A 16,633-nucleotide genomic window follows, 5' to 3' on the forward strand; every position below is an offset into this window, starting at 1 on the left:
TAGGTCATTTACAATGCCCAATGCATGCTAAGAGTGCTTAGAAATGAAAGAGAACGGAAAACAAAACACAAAATGACTTTTCAAAATTTTTGAAACATGGCTCTTCGCTCAAGCACAGCTTTGGTCCCTTGAGCGACCTGCAAAACAAGGTTCGCTCGAGCGTAAAATCTGCTTCTTGAGCCACTGTGCAAATCTCTGCAAAACTTCTAGGAGCTAAATTTTCATGCTCGAGTAAGACTTCCCTCGCTCGAGCAAACTAGTCGAATTCTGGGTTTTCCAGCAAGTTGTTTAAGCTTCAAAACACAACCCCAAAGGCTCCAAAGTTTGCAAATCAACGCCAAATCATAGAAAAACATTTTGTATCATAAGAACTTGGATAATTTGGGACCAATTGTCCAAAATCATGGTCCATTTCCAAAATCATTCGAAATTCTCCTTATCAATTTCAAAACTCATGTATTCAAACTTCATACAAACTTCATATCTTCATGAATCGTGCATGCATGTTAATTTTTTACTCCAATTCCATTTCGAATGGTACAAATGATGCTTATAATCATGAAGCTCATGAAAATTATGCATGCATGTATGATTTGATGCCATATTCTTTATGTTCCAACAATCATCTTCTAAATACAAACATGAGTCCTTAGAATTGAGTTTCATACCATGATAATTCCAACATGCATGCGTATATTGACTTCAAATTCATCATATATAACTTAAACCTTGTTCTTGATTACCAATTCTCTTTGAATTCATATAATTATAAACTCAAACTCATGAATTAAGGGTTGGTTACCAACCTAGAATCTCCAATCCTTCCAAATTTAGCTAATTTCTTGAGTCTAGCTTCCAAATTCCCAAGCTTTGAGCCAAAATCCACAATTTGAGCCTTCTTCTCTCTCTAGAACCGTCCCCTCTCTCTCTCTCTCTCTCTGTGTGTGTGTGTCTCTCTAGAGTGTATTTTAGATTTTGAGCTCAAATGGGGAGCTTAAGTATAAATAGGCCTATATATATGCTTGCCAAATCAACCTTGATTAAGGCTAATTAATTATGCCTATTTCAATCAATTAAATCTAATTGATTTGGTCCGAATCAATTCTTGATTAAATTTCACTGTAGGCTCTAAAAATCATGCTAAGCACAAAAATACAGTCAATTTCAGTTTATGTCGCCTCTACAGCCTTTAATTAAATTTTATAGCAGGAAATCAAACTGATTTTCCGACAGTGAACAGATAGAATTTCAAAAACAAATATAGTCATATAAATGGCACTCAAAATCATATTAAGCACATAATCACGATCATAAGTAAGATTAATTAACATAACATAAGACAGGGTTATCACACATGCATACAATCATGCTCAATTCTTCCATAACCAAGATGAGCCTAACATATACCTTCTAAATTCATGCAAGTGGCCTTATAGCTTGGTGAATTCTTTTCTTATATGGATTATCTACAAGAATTGAGTGTGGTTTCCATACCTAGAGTTGAATTCAAGTGCAATCCTAGCTCAAATCTTCAAGTCTTCTAGAAATTTTCTTTTCTCTCTCTAAGGTGTTGACTTCTTCCTCTCTCTTTCTCAAAATCTCAGCCAAAACATGTATTTAAGTCTATTTGAGCTTATGTAGCTCATATATATATATATAGGTATTTAGCTTAAGCTAATTAAGCTTAGTTAGGGCTAATTAATCACACTTAATTTTAATGAATTCTAATCAATTATTCTAATTATTTTACTCCAAATCAAATTTAAATTAAAGTTGCCATAAAATTCTAAATACTCTAATTAACCTATTAGGCCAGTCAATTTCAGTTTCTGAAAGCGTTTGGGCTTTCAATTTTTGATTCCATGTCGGATTTCAAATAGATATTCCACGCACTAATAGATATACACATCAATAATCACATAATTAAACAACTAAACTCACACAAAATAATATAAAAAAATAAGATACGGTCTAGGGTCATCACAAAAATATTAGCCTAAATTTGAGTTGTAATTAAAAAAATACGTGATTTAATTAACCTGAAATTATTGTGGGGATGCAATTATTTAAAATTTAATCAATAACCGATCCGTCAATATGGAGAGGTGAAGGTATGTGAAAGGAGAAATCCCTTGACATTTTAATATGAAATTATGATTCCCCTCCTAGATAGAGCAATTGTATTGTGGGGACATATTTTATGAGTTCCAACACGTGGCCAAGGTGACGCTGACGTGTCAGCCGATGTGCCACGTGTTCGGGTTATGACGCCGAGGTTATCTCGGCTCGGCCGAGGTTATCTCTGAAGATATCAGAATCCGAGATAAGCGGATAAGGCACAAAGAGCCCTAGAGTGAGGAAGGACTTCAACATGGATAAGGATAACACTCTTAGGGAGTTTATCTCTATCTATTGAAGAGTCCAAGATAAGCACTAAGCTAGAGTCCATTGAAGCTAGGCTTCTATTGGGACTGAGTCTGTGTTACTATAAAAGAGAGGCACCCCCGATGGGTCTAAGGTACGCAATTTATATTCTGAACAGTGAGTTTAGCACTATTGATTATCTTTGAGAGATATACTGACTTGATCGTCGGAGTGCCCCCGGGTGGACGAACCACCGCCGGAATCTTCTCTTTCTGTTGCAGGTCAGCCAGGTGTCATCTATTTTGCCAGTACTCTCCAGCTGATTACTGAGTTGGCAGTGTGGTCAGAAAATCACTCACACAATTTTGCGCCGTCTGTTGGAAAGAAAGAAGAATAGATGGCCAGCGACGGACAAAAGGATAAGGTTGGGGATATCACTCCTAATAGGAGTGGGAGACCTATTGACGTTGACGTCGAGAAGGACAATTGCAATGAAGACCAGAACCACGGAGTAAAAGACGTCGGCTAGGAAGGCGACATACCAAAGCAAACAGACCAAAGCGGGTACTATAACGAAGATAACCTCCAAGTATGGAAGGACAGATGCCTACAGAGGGACGAAGAAATTAAAGAGATGGCAAACAAGTTGGCAGACCTGCAATTGGTCGTCAACTTTATGATGCAAAATAATGTCATGCAGCCACCATCCCCGCTGCATGACACGCTGATTCCAGCGGCCAATGGCCAGATGGGAGGACCGAAAACAATCCCTATAGCCCCAGCACCCAGAAGCGGAAGACATTCTCACCGGCCTTCAAGGGAGGTCAGGCATGGAGAGCCTGGAAGGGAAGACTCTCGAAAGACACATCGCACCAAGGAGGTAGACCCCAGAGAACATCGGCATGTTCAGAGGCAGGAGTTGTGCTTCGACGTGACCAACGGAGAAAGATCAAAAAGGGCTCACAACGAAGCTCAAAGTAGTGCACCTAAGAGACTGAAATCAGGAGATAGCCGAGCTCCTGGGCGGACCAAAGAGGACTTAAGATATTACCTCAAGAGGAAGCAAGATCATGCCGAGGTAACTTCAATAGTTAAACCGAGAACACCATTCTCAGTAGAGTTGGACAAATTTGAGGCTCCAAAGAGATTCAGTATGCCTAGGTTCCAATTATATGATGGTAAGTCAGACCCTAACTTTCACGTTGGATTATACCTGAACTCAATGGCATTATATAGTGGGAACGAGTTGTTGCTCTGCAAAGTGTTCCCCTCATCTTTCGGGGAGATTACATCAGACTGGTTTCACAAACTGCCAAAGGGAAGTGTGAAGACCTGGGAAGGCCTGGCCGAGATGTTTGTGGCCAGGTTCGTGACAAACAAGCTACAACCATTGAGGGTAGACGCATTGTTGGCTCTAAGAATCAGTAAGGACGAAGGCCTTAGGGCCTACACAAAAAGGTAATATAAGGTATTCAACCGAATACCCGAGTGCAACCAAGAGGTGGCGGTCGTGTCTTTCAAGAACGGCCTAAAAGACGACTGTCCACTACGAAAATCTTTGGCAAAGACATTGCCAAAAAGCATGAAGGAGCTCATGGCTAGAATTGAGAAATATGCCAGAGCCGAGGAAGATATATCAGGGGCTAAGGAAATAAAGCAAGAGAAGGACAACGGCTCGCCGAAGTGAGGCCGAGGTAATAACGGATCCAACAAGCAGGAGGTAAGACTAAGGGCTGTACAGGCAGTCACAACTGTGTTCCGAATCCCAATTCACAAACTCCTGGATAAAATCTAAACCCAACCCTATTTCAGAGCACCAGCAAGGGTACCTGGAGAATTTATGAGAAGGAGCCTGGGTAAGCATTGTGCTTACCATAACGAAGATGGGCATCTGACTCTGGGTTGTAGAGCCCTAAAGTCACACCTGGAAGACCTAGTAAGGCAGGGCCATTTAAGGGACCTTGTAGATGAGGCCAGGACCAGAGAAGAGTAGGCAAGACTACCTCAGGCACCAGCAGCTCCACCTCCCCTAGCACAGCAACCTCAGGCAAGAGGACCTCGGGTAATTAATGTAATTCACTCGAAGGTCAATGAAAACGAAATTCGGGGGGAGACCCAAAAGGTAAAACACCTACAACATGTCTACCAAGTCGAGGAGAAGAGACATCGGGCAGAAGAGTGCCAGGGACCGGTAGTGTCCTTTACTGAAGCCAACCTTGAGATGGTACAACATCCGCACAACGATGCCTTGGTAGTATCCCCCCAGGTTGGGGAGTGCCAAGTGAAACACATCTTAATTGACCAAGGCAACTCTTGTGACATCATGTATGTTGGATGTTACAAGGAGCTGGGCCTTCACCCTGATAATATGGAGCAATCCAACGGCCCGATGGTCGGGTTCAATGGAACGCTGACATGGCCACTAGGAGCAACAAGCTTGGAGGTACAGGCTGACACCAAGAAGATAAAGACAGAATTCATCGTGATCGACATGCGCTCCCCTTACAATATTATCTTGGGAAGGCCATGGTTGCATGCAATGGGAGTTTTTCCCTCAACATTACATCAGCTACTATAGTTCCCAACAGAGTAGGGGATAGAAGAAGTCAGAGGGGATCAGCTGCAGGCAAAGAACTGTTCCATGGCAGCAATGAAATCCACCTGCAGCATACGAGAACTAGAGAAGGCAGAAATCGAAGACGAGGACATGGAGGTCATAGAGGATGTCGACAAACAGCCAGCCGAGAAGAGTGAAGAAGCACTGGAGAAAACCCTTGTCCAGGAGGGGGATGAAGAACGCTTCTTTCTTCTCAGCTCGGGCTTAGCCGAAGGAGAGAAAAGAAAGTTGAAGGCGTTCCTGAGAGCAAATATTGAGGTGTTTTCTTGGATGGCTTACGAACTGCTTGGAATTGACCCTGAGGTCACTTTCCATAAACTAAACGTTGACAGGTCGGACAAACCTGTAATTCAACGAGCAAGAAGACTAACGTTGATGCACGTCGAAGCAGTGGAAGAGGAAGTAGACAGACTTCTGGAGGCTAGGGCCATTCGAGAGGTAAATTACCCGACATGGCTATCAAATACAGTGGTGGTGAAGAAAAAGAATGGTAAATGGAGAGTCTGCGTGGACTTTACCAGCCTGACCAAGGCCTGTCCCAAAGACAGTTTTCCTCTACCCTAGATTGACCAACTAGTAGACGCCACTTCGGGGCATGGAAGGATGAGCTTCCTGGATGCCTACAGGGGATACCATCAGATAGTCATGCATCTCCCAGATGAGGAGAAGACTTCGTTTATCACCCCAAAAGGGCTGTATTGCTATAGAGTGATGCCTTTTGGGTTGAAAAACGCAGGAGCAACTTACCAAAGATTGGTAACCAAGATGTTCAAACACCTAATTGGCGGAACGGTGGAAGTTTACATCGATGACATGGTCGTGAAGACCAAGGAAACAGAAGGCCATTTAGCCGACCTGAAAGCAGTCTTTGACATCCTTAAAACATATCGGCTCCGACTCAATGCTTCGAAGTGTGCATTTGAAGTTGGATCTGGTAAAATTTTGGGATACTTGGTGACCAGAAGGGGAATTGAGGCCAGCCCAGATCAGATTAAGGTCATCCTTGAGTTGAAGAGTCCGACGTCGGCAAAACAGATGCAAATACTAACTGGAAGGGCTGCAGCCCTGAATAGGTTCATAAGCAGAAGCTCAGACAAGTGCAAACCTTTCTTCAAATTAGTAAAGAAGGCCACAGACTTCTTATGGACCGAGGAGTGCGAAACCGCCTTGGCCAACTTAAAGAAGTATTTAACCACGGCTCCAGTTCTCTCAAATCCAGAACCTGGAGAGGAGTTGTTTTTGTACTTAGCAGTTTCAGAACACGCAGTAAGCGCAGTTGTAATCCGAGAAGAAAAATGGGAGCAAAGGGCTATTTACTATGTAAGTAAAACCCTGGCCAACGCAGAAACGAGGTATCTACCCTTAGAGAAATTGGCACTGGCTTTAGTAATGGCTTCCAAGAAGCTGAACCATTACTTATAGGCCCATAAAATTATGGTACTAACTGAACACCCCCTGAAGTCCTTGCTGCAACAAGGAGACCTGACAGGGAGAATAGCCAGATGGCAGTCGCCTTGGGCCAGTATGACCTAGAGTACAGACCCAGAACAGCAATCAAAGGCCAAGTTTTGGCCGACTTCGTGGCAGAGTTCACGCCAGAATCCATCAAACATCGGGCTCCGTTGGTCCAAGGTGAACGATGTCCAAACAAGCAAGAAGAAGCCTAGCCAAAGGCGAAAGAACAAAGGAAAGAGGAAAAACTCAGACCCTATAGCATTTACATCGGCGACTCCTTTCTACTATTTGTTGATGGGAGTTCAAACCGACAGGGAGCGGGGGCAGGAGTAGTACTGGTATCTCCAGATGGGCAGATACTAGAACAATCGATTCGTTTGGGGTTCAAGGCCTCAAACAATGAAGCAGAGTATAAAGCACTCATTGCAGGACTGAAACTGGCAGCAGTAGTACAAGCAGATGAGGTAATAGTCTTTTGTTACTCACAACTTATAGTTAACCAGACAACGGGCAAGTTTGCAGCTCGAGTTGAAAGGATGTCGGCCTACGCAAAGGAGTTCATCAGGTTGGCAGCCTTGTTTCAGAACAGCCGACTACTTCAAGTTAGCCGAGATGATAACAGTCACACCGATGCATTGGCCAACCTAGCTAGTGCAGTACAACCTCGAAAAGCAAGGACAATAATGGTTGACTATTTGTCAGGCCCGAGCATTGAACCACTGACCACAGAGCGTGAAGCAATGTGTGTGGACATGGGACCAAGCTGGATGGATGCAATTGTTGCATTCCTGAAAGAAGGAAAGCTGCCAGATGACCCCAAAGAGGCACACAAGATCAGATTGAAGTCGATAAGATTCAATCTGTCAGCAGAAGGACATCTCTACAGAAGATCCTTCACTAGACCCCTTTTAAGGTGCGTGCATCCTTTACAAGTTGAAGATTTTTTATATGAAATTCATGACGGAATTTGTGGAAGCCACACTGGGGGCAGATCACTTGCCCATGGGGCCATTACCCAGGGGTATTGGTGGCCTTACATGCAAAAAGATGCAGAGGCCTATGTGAAGAAGTGTGAAAAATGCCAAAGGTTTGCACCCCTGATACACAAACCAGCAACAGCCCTGAGCCCAGTATCCAGTCCTTGGCCGTTTGCCCAGTGGGGCATGGATCTTGTTGGACAACTCCTCCAAGCAACTGGACAAAGAAAGTATCTACTGGTGGCAATAGATTACTTCACCAAATGGATAGAAGCTGAACCCCTTGCCAAGATTCGAGATGTGGATGTGAAGAGCTTCATATGGAAGAACATCATCACCCGTTTTGGGATTCCCAGAGCAATAGTTGCAGACAATGGAACACAATTTGACAGTAAGCTAATCAATAGCTTCTGTGCAAAGTTCAAAATCAAGAACTACTTCTCAACCCCAAGCTTTCTCTAAAGCAATGGACAAGCAGAAGCATCCAACAAAGTTATCATGGATGGGATAAAGAAGAGTCTACAGGCAGCAAAAGGAAAGTGAGTGGATGAGTTACCCAGTGTACTCTGGGCATATTGAACTACACCGAGAAGATCAACGGGAGAATCCCCCTTTGCCATGGCTTATGGCACAGAAGCAGTCATTTCGTTGGAGGTCGGCATCCCAGGAATCAGAACCCAGGGAGTAGAAAACGGTACTAATGATGTACTCTTAGCTCGAGATCTGGATCTTTTAGAAGAAAGAAGGGAGAAAGCTGCAATACAGCTCGCAGCATACCAGCAGCAGCTTGCCAGAGCTTATAATAAGAAGGTCAACCCAAGGGAGTTTCAAATCGGTGACCTCGTCTTAAGAAAAGTCACCGGCAACAAAAAAGATCCCAGAGAGGGGAAGCTTGGCCCAAATTGGGAAGGACCCTATAGAATAATCCCGATACTGGGCAATGGGGCATATCGGCTTGAAGATAATGAGGGCAAAGAATTGCCAAGGCCTTGGAACACTTGCAATTTGAAATTTTTCTATCATTAGAATTTTTTGTTCTTTTGTCATTTGCCGAAGTAAATAAATAAAGTTTTAGCTTGTTTATTTGTTTATACACTTGTGACTGATAAAAATACATAACGTTGATTCTGGAATACATGTATAATGAGAACCCAAGTGGAACTTAGCTTCACATTAGGGGGCAGAGAGAAGAAAAATGATTTTAACACTTGTTGAAACTTGAGAAAAGTTTACAAGTTGAAGTTAAACCGAGATCATGTTTAACACTTGTTTAAACTTGAGAAAAGTTTACAAGTTGAAGTTAAACCGAGATCATGTTTAACAATTGTTGAAACTTGAGAAAAGTTTACAAGTTGAAGTTAAACTGAGATTATGTTTAAACTTGAGAAAAGTTTACAAGTTAAAGTTAAACCAAGATAAAACACTTGTTGAAATTTTATGAAGAAATTTACAAGTTGAAACCAAGGGTGTGCCAAGAGAGGTACTTGGGTATTTGCCGAGGTAAATTATCTGTTTGTATAACCAAGACATGTCACCCTGAGAAGGATACACAAGACTGAAGTGTATATTACAGATATGCAAAATATTCCAAGTGTGGAATCAAACAGGAGCAGTAAAGAGAAGACAAAGATACAAGCAGGAAAGTTGTATTAACGTTGAAAAGAAGGCATGTCAGCCAAAGCTTACAAATTGTACCAAAAATGAGGAAAATAAAAGTACAAAATACAAAGGAAAAAAGACATCAAAATTAAGACTCCTCAGCAACAGCAGATGGTTGGGTTTGAAGTTCAGACGACTGCTGGGAAGACATCTCGGCAGCCTTCTCGGCCGCAAGCTCGGCATCGATTTCTTGAAGGGTTTGATCGAGGCTCTTGTCGGCGAGAGGCACATCCGAAGATGCCTTCTCGGGTGTAGCATTCATAGGAACCTCCTCACCCTCCTCATCCTGAGTCAAGTCCAAGACTTTCTCATTTTGAGGAGGAGACTTGGCCCCAGCAGCTTCCTTGGACTTCCTCACCAAGGCCTCATCCTCAGATTCAGAATCGTCATCAGATTGGCTTGGAGTTGGGGGGAATGGAAGAGGAATGACGTCGGCGTTCCTAAGAGGGGAGTCCTCAGGGATTTCAAGCTTTTTTAGCAAAGTCATCCAACCAAGGGTGAAACCCTTGTTGCATGCTTGCTTCATTTGATGCTCATAGTCCGCCGTGACATCGGCCACCCCCTCAGCATACCCCTTCTCATCAGCAGCTTTGAGCTCGGCGTCTTTTGTCGCCAACGCATGCTGCAACTCTTTCTGGGCCTCGGTCGTTTTCTCTTCAGCCTCCTTCTTCTCAGCCTCAAGGACCTTGTTTATGGCCTTAGCGGTACCCACTTTTTCTTCGGCCACATCTTTAGCTTTGATAGCAGCCTCGGCCTGGTCTGCCAGAGTCTTCACTTTTTATTGTAAGCTTTTATTGGTCTTTTGCAAACTGTAGACCTCCCTCTTCTTGTCAATCAGCTCCTTCCGGTTCTCAAAGGCTTGCATTGAGAAAGAATGAGCATGCTGGATGGCCTGAAAGTGAACAAAACAGAAGTTGGTAAAATTCTCTAAATAAGAAAAAATAAAGAAAGAAAATTACCAGGTAAAGAGACTTACTTGAATAGAACGCTGAAGCATCAGAGCAAAATTTTCGTATTCGCTCATCTCGGCATTTCGGTCGATATCTCCAGGGAGGCACAAAGTAGTACTGAGAGCGACGCTGACATTGACGTCATCGGCACTATCGCTAGCTCTGACCGGCCTATCTTCCAGTGTAATTTTGGGGGCCCAAGGGGAGTCGGCCATCATGGAGCCCGAGGCTGTTGCGGAAGACGACCTTGGCCTCTTTGATTTTGTGGATCCGGATGGTTGGTCCTCGGCTGGCCTCTTCTCGGTAGCAGATGCGGTCTTCTCACTCTCAGCCAATTATGAAATTGGCAAAGTGTCCTCAGTATCAACCTGGGTCACTGTTGCCTTTGGTTGAGCCTTCTTCAGCCTTTTTTGTTTCGGCTTTGGCTGAGACGGTGCTGGTTCTGTGTCAACAGTGGCCGGGAAGTAGGCCAAAAGATCTTTGGCAACTGTTTTTTGGCGACCCATCTCAACAGCAAAGACGGTTCGTCGTCGTCGTCGTCGTCGGCGGCGTTGGGATATTGGGATCAGATATGGAGCTGAGTTTGACGGCTGCTCAGCAGGATCATAGGTCGATCCTTGACCAAGCCGAGATGTGGAGGCAGCTTGAGGAGTTGTGGCAGAAGGAGGTGACAGGCTTTTCTTCTTCTTCTTAGGGACATCGAGAAGCACCGATTTGTAGGTTGGGATGAAATTGAGTACCAGAGGGGCTCTCCGTTTGTGGACTGGCAAATCCAAAAGTTTCCTCAAGTCTTTGTTGCGAAAGAAAGACTGATGGAAGCCCTTTGGTGGCTGAGGAAGAGCTGCAAGAAAAACAGACATTAGAAACAGGCAAAGTATTGAAGACTTTAAAAATAAGTTAGTATGAAAACAGGGCTCTTACCCTTGCCCTCTACAAAAATTGATCGAGGAAGAGGGTAGAGATGAAGGTCCTCGTCTAGAGCAAACTCCTAGTTCCCCGAGGTAATAAAATAGTCATCCTCAGCTCCCTTATTGAAGTCAGGGAGGTCGGTGACAATTTTGTACTCTGTGGACCTCGGCTTGAGGTAGTAAACATAGCCCGTATTTTTTTGAGGCCACACATGGTATAGCAGTATTGGATATCGGATAACGTAACCCTAGCGTTTTCTTGTTTGGCTAAGGCTATTATGTCATTGATGACTCGGTAGGAGTTGATGGCAAGCTGCATCGGGTTCAACTTATAATAATGAAATATCTCACAGAAAAGGGTATTGAGTGGGAGCCGAGGTCCGCACTCGATAAAGGCTACAACAGGAAAGGACATAGAATCAGTTGTGGGCATGATAGAGTCATCATCTCCAGCCAACCTCAAATGAACGTTGGCCGGGATGTCGAACTCTCTCCTAAAGTGCTCTAACTTGGTCGGGGTGTCTACCCTATACTTCCACATACCCATGATATCGGCTTAAACTGGAAGAGTTGAAATTCAGAAAGGAATGTTTTGGAGGGTTTTAGGGACCTCGGCTAAACCCTAAGAATACACAGAATCTGTGGGGGATCATTTTAGTTTTTTCTAAGATGGGTTCTACAAACAAGTCCCGAACCTAAAATTATGGAGATGAAGATTGAAGACACGAATCTGGAAAAGTCACAAGAAAACAGAAACAGGTAATGCGATTCAGAGTCAAGAATAGTGAAGGATCATCAAGAAACACAAGACAGGTGTAACAGGCCAAGAACAGTGGCAACAATCAACAAATATGTGAATAGTGTGAATTCGAGAGATAAATTGGGCAGAAACAAAAGCGTAAGATAGACATGCTTGAATACATGATTCGTAAAATCAAATACTTTAGCAAAAATAGCAAATACCAACAGATAAATGAAGCAAAACTTCTTGAAAAGCAACAAGAAAATGAAACCAGGAGGAACGGTGACTTACCAGAAAAAAGGAAGCCGGTGTTGAGTTCGCCGAAGTCAGACGAACGGCAGCAGCGGAGAAGAGTAGCAAGAGTCTCGCCGGAGGAGGTGAAGAACGGTGGTAGCAGAGCTTGAAAGCTTGGAAACAATGGAGGATTTGAAAAAGCTAGAGAGAGAGGGAGAGAGAGCCTCAGAAACGATGGAGAAAAGTGAAAAGATGGAAGAGGGGGAAAAAGTTTTGTTAAAACTTAAAACGGCGGCAAAATAAAATTAATGAGCCTAGAACGACGGATTCGTCAAACGGCGCATACCGGCACAAGACGACTTACAGGTGCGTCACAAGCACGATCCAGTAAGGGCAAAGTACGTGGCTAAAACTGTTGATTTATTGTGTATGACAGCTCATACGCTTAAGAAAAGCTCTTGGGATCCGTGTTCTTTAAAGAGACATGTCGGCCTTAACGGTGGTCTCGGCTGAGAAATTTTGAGCTGACATACTGGAAAGAAGTACTGATATAGGTTCCATCACCTCAGAATGCCGAGGTAATAGAACCTAGGGGGCAGTTGTGAGGATATATTTTCTGAGTTACAACATGTGGCCAAGGTAACGCCGATGTGTCAGCCGAGGTGCCACGTGTCCGGGTTATGACGCCGAGGTTATCTCGGCTAGGCCGAGCCGAGGTTATCTCCGAAGATATCGGAATCCGAGATAAGCGGATAAGGCACAAAGAGTCCTAGAGTGAGGAATGACTTCAACATGGATAAGGGTAACACTCTTAGGGAGTTTATCTCTATCTATTGAAGAGTTCAAGATAAGCACTAAGCTAGAGTCCATTGAAGCTAGGCTTCTATTGAGACTGAGTCTGTGTTAGCTATAAAAAGAGGCACCCCCGATGGGTCTAAAGTACGCAATTTATATTCTGAACAGTGAGTTTAGCACTATTGATTATCTTTGAGAGATATACTGACTTGATCGTCAGAGTGCCCCCGGGTGGACGAACCACCGCCGGAATCGTCTCTTTCTATTGCAGGTTAGTTAAGTGTCATCTATTCTGCCAGTACTCTCCAGTTGATTACTGAGTTGGCAGTGTGATCAGAAAATCACTCGCACATGTATGTATAGAAATTTCATAAAAATAACATGGTCTTTTATGGTTCCTCTATTTCTAGTCAAAACACACATAATTGTAATTCATAATTACGAACATATCACTATCCCATCATTTTGAATGTGTTCGATATGTATAAAAATCCAATTTGTAACTCATCCATGGCGCAAAAATTACAAAGATAAAAAAGCTTAGCCAAGGCCAGGAGAAAGAAGGAATTACAATACGGTTGAACATGCACAGTAGTTAATCCAAACCAACAAAGTTAGCTAGATAGCAATCAACAGGATGTGGAAACCGAGCATAATTTGTGGAATGATTGGATGCTGATAAAGTGAGGGGAAAAAAAAATAAAGAATTAATTTGAGTTATTTATGAGGATTGTGTAGAGCTTAGTATAAATGGATTTATTTGTTATTTTTTTTGATAACCTAGTGTCCATATTGGTGTTGGAGTTGTGTTGTCTGTAACCTAGCCTAGCACAGAGGATACATACACAAAAGGATCCCAAGATGCATTTGCTCCGCTTCCCCAATTCATATTATTGTTGTTGTTGTCGTCGTCTTCGTCGTCAGATTGTACAATATTATGTTGATGTTGATGTTGGTTAGAGACAGAGGGCCAAACCCGCCCTGATCGCGTTGCTCCATTATTACTAACCACCGCCATTGGAGGGCCAAATAGGATGTGATCCTCCTGGACATATACATTATGAACAAGATTTGAGTTTGAGTTTGAGCCTGAGCCTGAGCCTGAGCCTGAGCCTGAGCCTGAACTTGAGCCTCCCCATAAAGAAGGTGGTACTGGCACTATTACTTCATCATGATGATGATGGCCTGCTACTGCTGCTGCTGCTGATTCGGTGGCCCACATCACGCCTGCAGTAGTTGATCCAGTACTAGTATGGCAGTAGTTGTTGTTGTGCCACTGCATCCCAGTTCCATGATCATCATCATCATGATTATTATTGATATTATTATTAGCATTGTTATGATCACCAGGATCATGGTCACCATGTTCATGATCAAGGAGGACCTCAATCTTGCTATTATTGACAATTCCATTATTAATCCCACAATTAGGATTAATAATATTGACGATGTTGTTGTCGTGGTTGGGATTGGCCACAACGAAGCTAGGTTGGACTGGCAAAGAATTTACCTGCAGATGGAGTGGGAGTGGGAGTGGGAGTGGGAGTGGAAAAGGGGGTGGGCGCATAGTCTTGCTATGAAGCTTGCTCCTGAGAGCACCAATCAACCCATCAGCTTCTTCTGTCTCACTAATCTCCTCAAAGGAAAAAGGCTCCGTACTTTCTGACACAAAGCTGTTGCCACCACCACGCCCAGAGTTGGAGGCCGACTGAGGCAATTCAAAGTTGGTTCGGGCATTGGCACCTCGCAGAGCACGTGCCGCATCATCGTACGCACGGGCAGCGTCTTCTGCTGTATCGAATGTTCCAAGCCAAAGCCTGACCTTCTGGAGTGAGTCCTTGATCTCCGCCACCCATCTTCCCGATGGCCTCTGTCGAACTCCGACAAATCTGTTTTGTCCCCTCGATGATGTTTTCCTTCTGCCCCGCATGCGTTCGCTGCTGCCTGATGGCGGAGGCTGTGGTGGTGCTGGGGCTGGCCCTGGTGCTGGTGCTGGTGCTGGTGCTGGTGATGCATCAACATGATTCATTATTTGTTTTGTTATGTGATGATGAGGAGGAATCTACTACTACTCCGAACCGTGCTAGCAAGTGAGGGGTCAATTTCTTATAGTGATTATTAAGGAGAGGGGTGGTTTAGTTTCTTTATAGTGATTATCGCTAAAGGAGGGTATCTAAAGGACACATAACCAGACAAGTCAGAAACTGTCGAAAACAGCAGGTATTCCGTTGAATCAATCAGGATGTCGCTTTTGCAGGCCTCGTTGGGTGCATCGCCTGAATTCCTAAACAATATCACAAGACAACAACCCACCTATTTTAAATTATGAAAACAACAAACCCAAACACAAAAATACAAAAACATAAACAAAAACAAACAAAACATAAAAAAGGAGAAAGAACATCTCATAAAATTGGTATAAACCTCGAAGTAGAATATGCTGAATTGGAGCACCAAATATATCAAATAAAAACTTATTTGCAATAAAATGAAATAAAATAATTGTTGATGATGTTACAAGTACAAAATGATACGTTTCCATTACAAATGCCAAAACAACGCGCAACAATGCATATAATTAACCAATTATTTAGAATGATTTAAATAAGGTTAGTTTTTTATAAAAAAATTAGCAACATAATGTGACTCAAATAAGTGTATTTATCTAAATAACTGAACTTATTTAGGAGATGTCAAACAAGCTCTAAAATACATAAAAATGTATCCAAAAAAATATAAGCAAATAATATACAAGTTCACTTTTTAGACCCAATAACGTGTAAGAGAGATAATTGACTAATAATTAAACAATATGTGAGAAAAAGAGAGTTAACTTAGATATTCTAGTTGATTTTTACATTATTGAGTTTGAAAAGTAAATCTAATTTTTTGACTAGAATAGCACTATCCAAAAGTTTATTGTGTGAATTTTTTTGTCTATTTTAAATATGACTCACACTATATTTAAGATGAAGCTCAACCACATATTATACTTTTTGTATATTTTATATGTTCGAATTTTGCGCATCTTTCGTTTGTCAAACCAAATATTAATCCTATTTGCTATGAAAGAATGGAACAAGAGTAACAATGAAATATAAGATTGAAATAGAATGTAATTCCTATTATTCCACTGTTGGTTGCTAACATATGGAATAATATAAGAATGAAATGACAATTTTCACTCTCATATTTATTTATATGTATTAAATTAAGGGTAAATTTCACTTTACCCTCTTATAGCTTAGTTCATGTGCAAAGTACTCCTTTCGCCTTTAGAAATAACCGTATAGCCCCATTGTGGTTTGTAACCTAAAGTGCACCGGTTGACCCATTAACGATTTAATGAAAAAGATTAAAATACCTTTGTATATAAGTAAGCTAAGTGTGTGAATTACGAATACTTTAAATTTGTTTGGAAGGCACAACATACTTTAGCCCTTTGTACTATATTTTATGTGCGATTTACTCCTTGAAATTTGAAAATGAGCATATAATTCCCTTATGTCTAACACATGTTTCACACTTACTATTAAGTTTGATGAAATTTTTTAAGGTGTACTTTAGTCCATAATTCACAAGGGCATCATATGTTTATTTCCCAATAAAAGGGGGGCAATCCATACATGAGTCAAATCACAAATGGGTAAAGTAAAATTTGCCCTTAAACTAATTAATGGAATAATTTTTATTTTATTATTATTATTATTATTATTATTATTATTATTATTTTATGTCAATCTAGCAATAACCATTCTAAAAATTCTTCTAGATCATGATAGTGTAACAGTAGTAGAAGTAATGATGTGAGTGGTGGTAGGCAGCAACTATAGTTGTCACACCCCAAATCTAGGCATGATCGGTCGTGGCCTATAGGATTTTAGCCCAAGGCACACATAACCTAAGCATGAAACCATAACATTATATAGAAT

The 16,633-nt window shown here is 42.1% G+C and overlaps 1 protein-coding gene across 1 annotated transcript; it reads right to left on the reverse strand.

The window, feature by feature from the left end:
* Positions 1-13,135: 13,135 nt before the first annotated feature.
* On the reverse strand, positions 13,136-15,184 carry LOC145823380 (uncharacterized). Its single transcript, XM_082922928.1, has one exon. The coding sequence runs from the start codon at positions 14,728-14,730 to the stop codon at positions 13,522-13,524; it is 1,209 nt and encodes a 402-aa protein (XP_082779054.1). The 5' UTR covers positions 14,731-15,184; the 3' UTR covers positions 13,136-13,521.
* Positions 15,185-16,633: the final 1,449 nt, after the last annotated feature.

This window comes from Camellia sinensis, chromosome 4 (assembly GCF_055761805.1).
Source record: "Camellia sinensis isolate YWXY chromosome 4, ASM5576180v1, whole genome shotgun sequence".
Taxonomy (NCBI): Eukaryota; Viridiplantae; Streptophyta; class Magnoliopsida; order Ericales; family Theaceae; genus Camellia; species Camellia sinensis.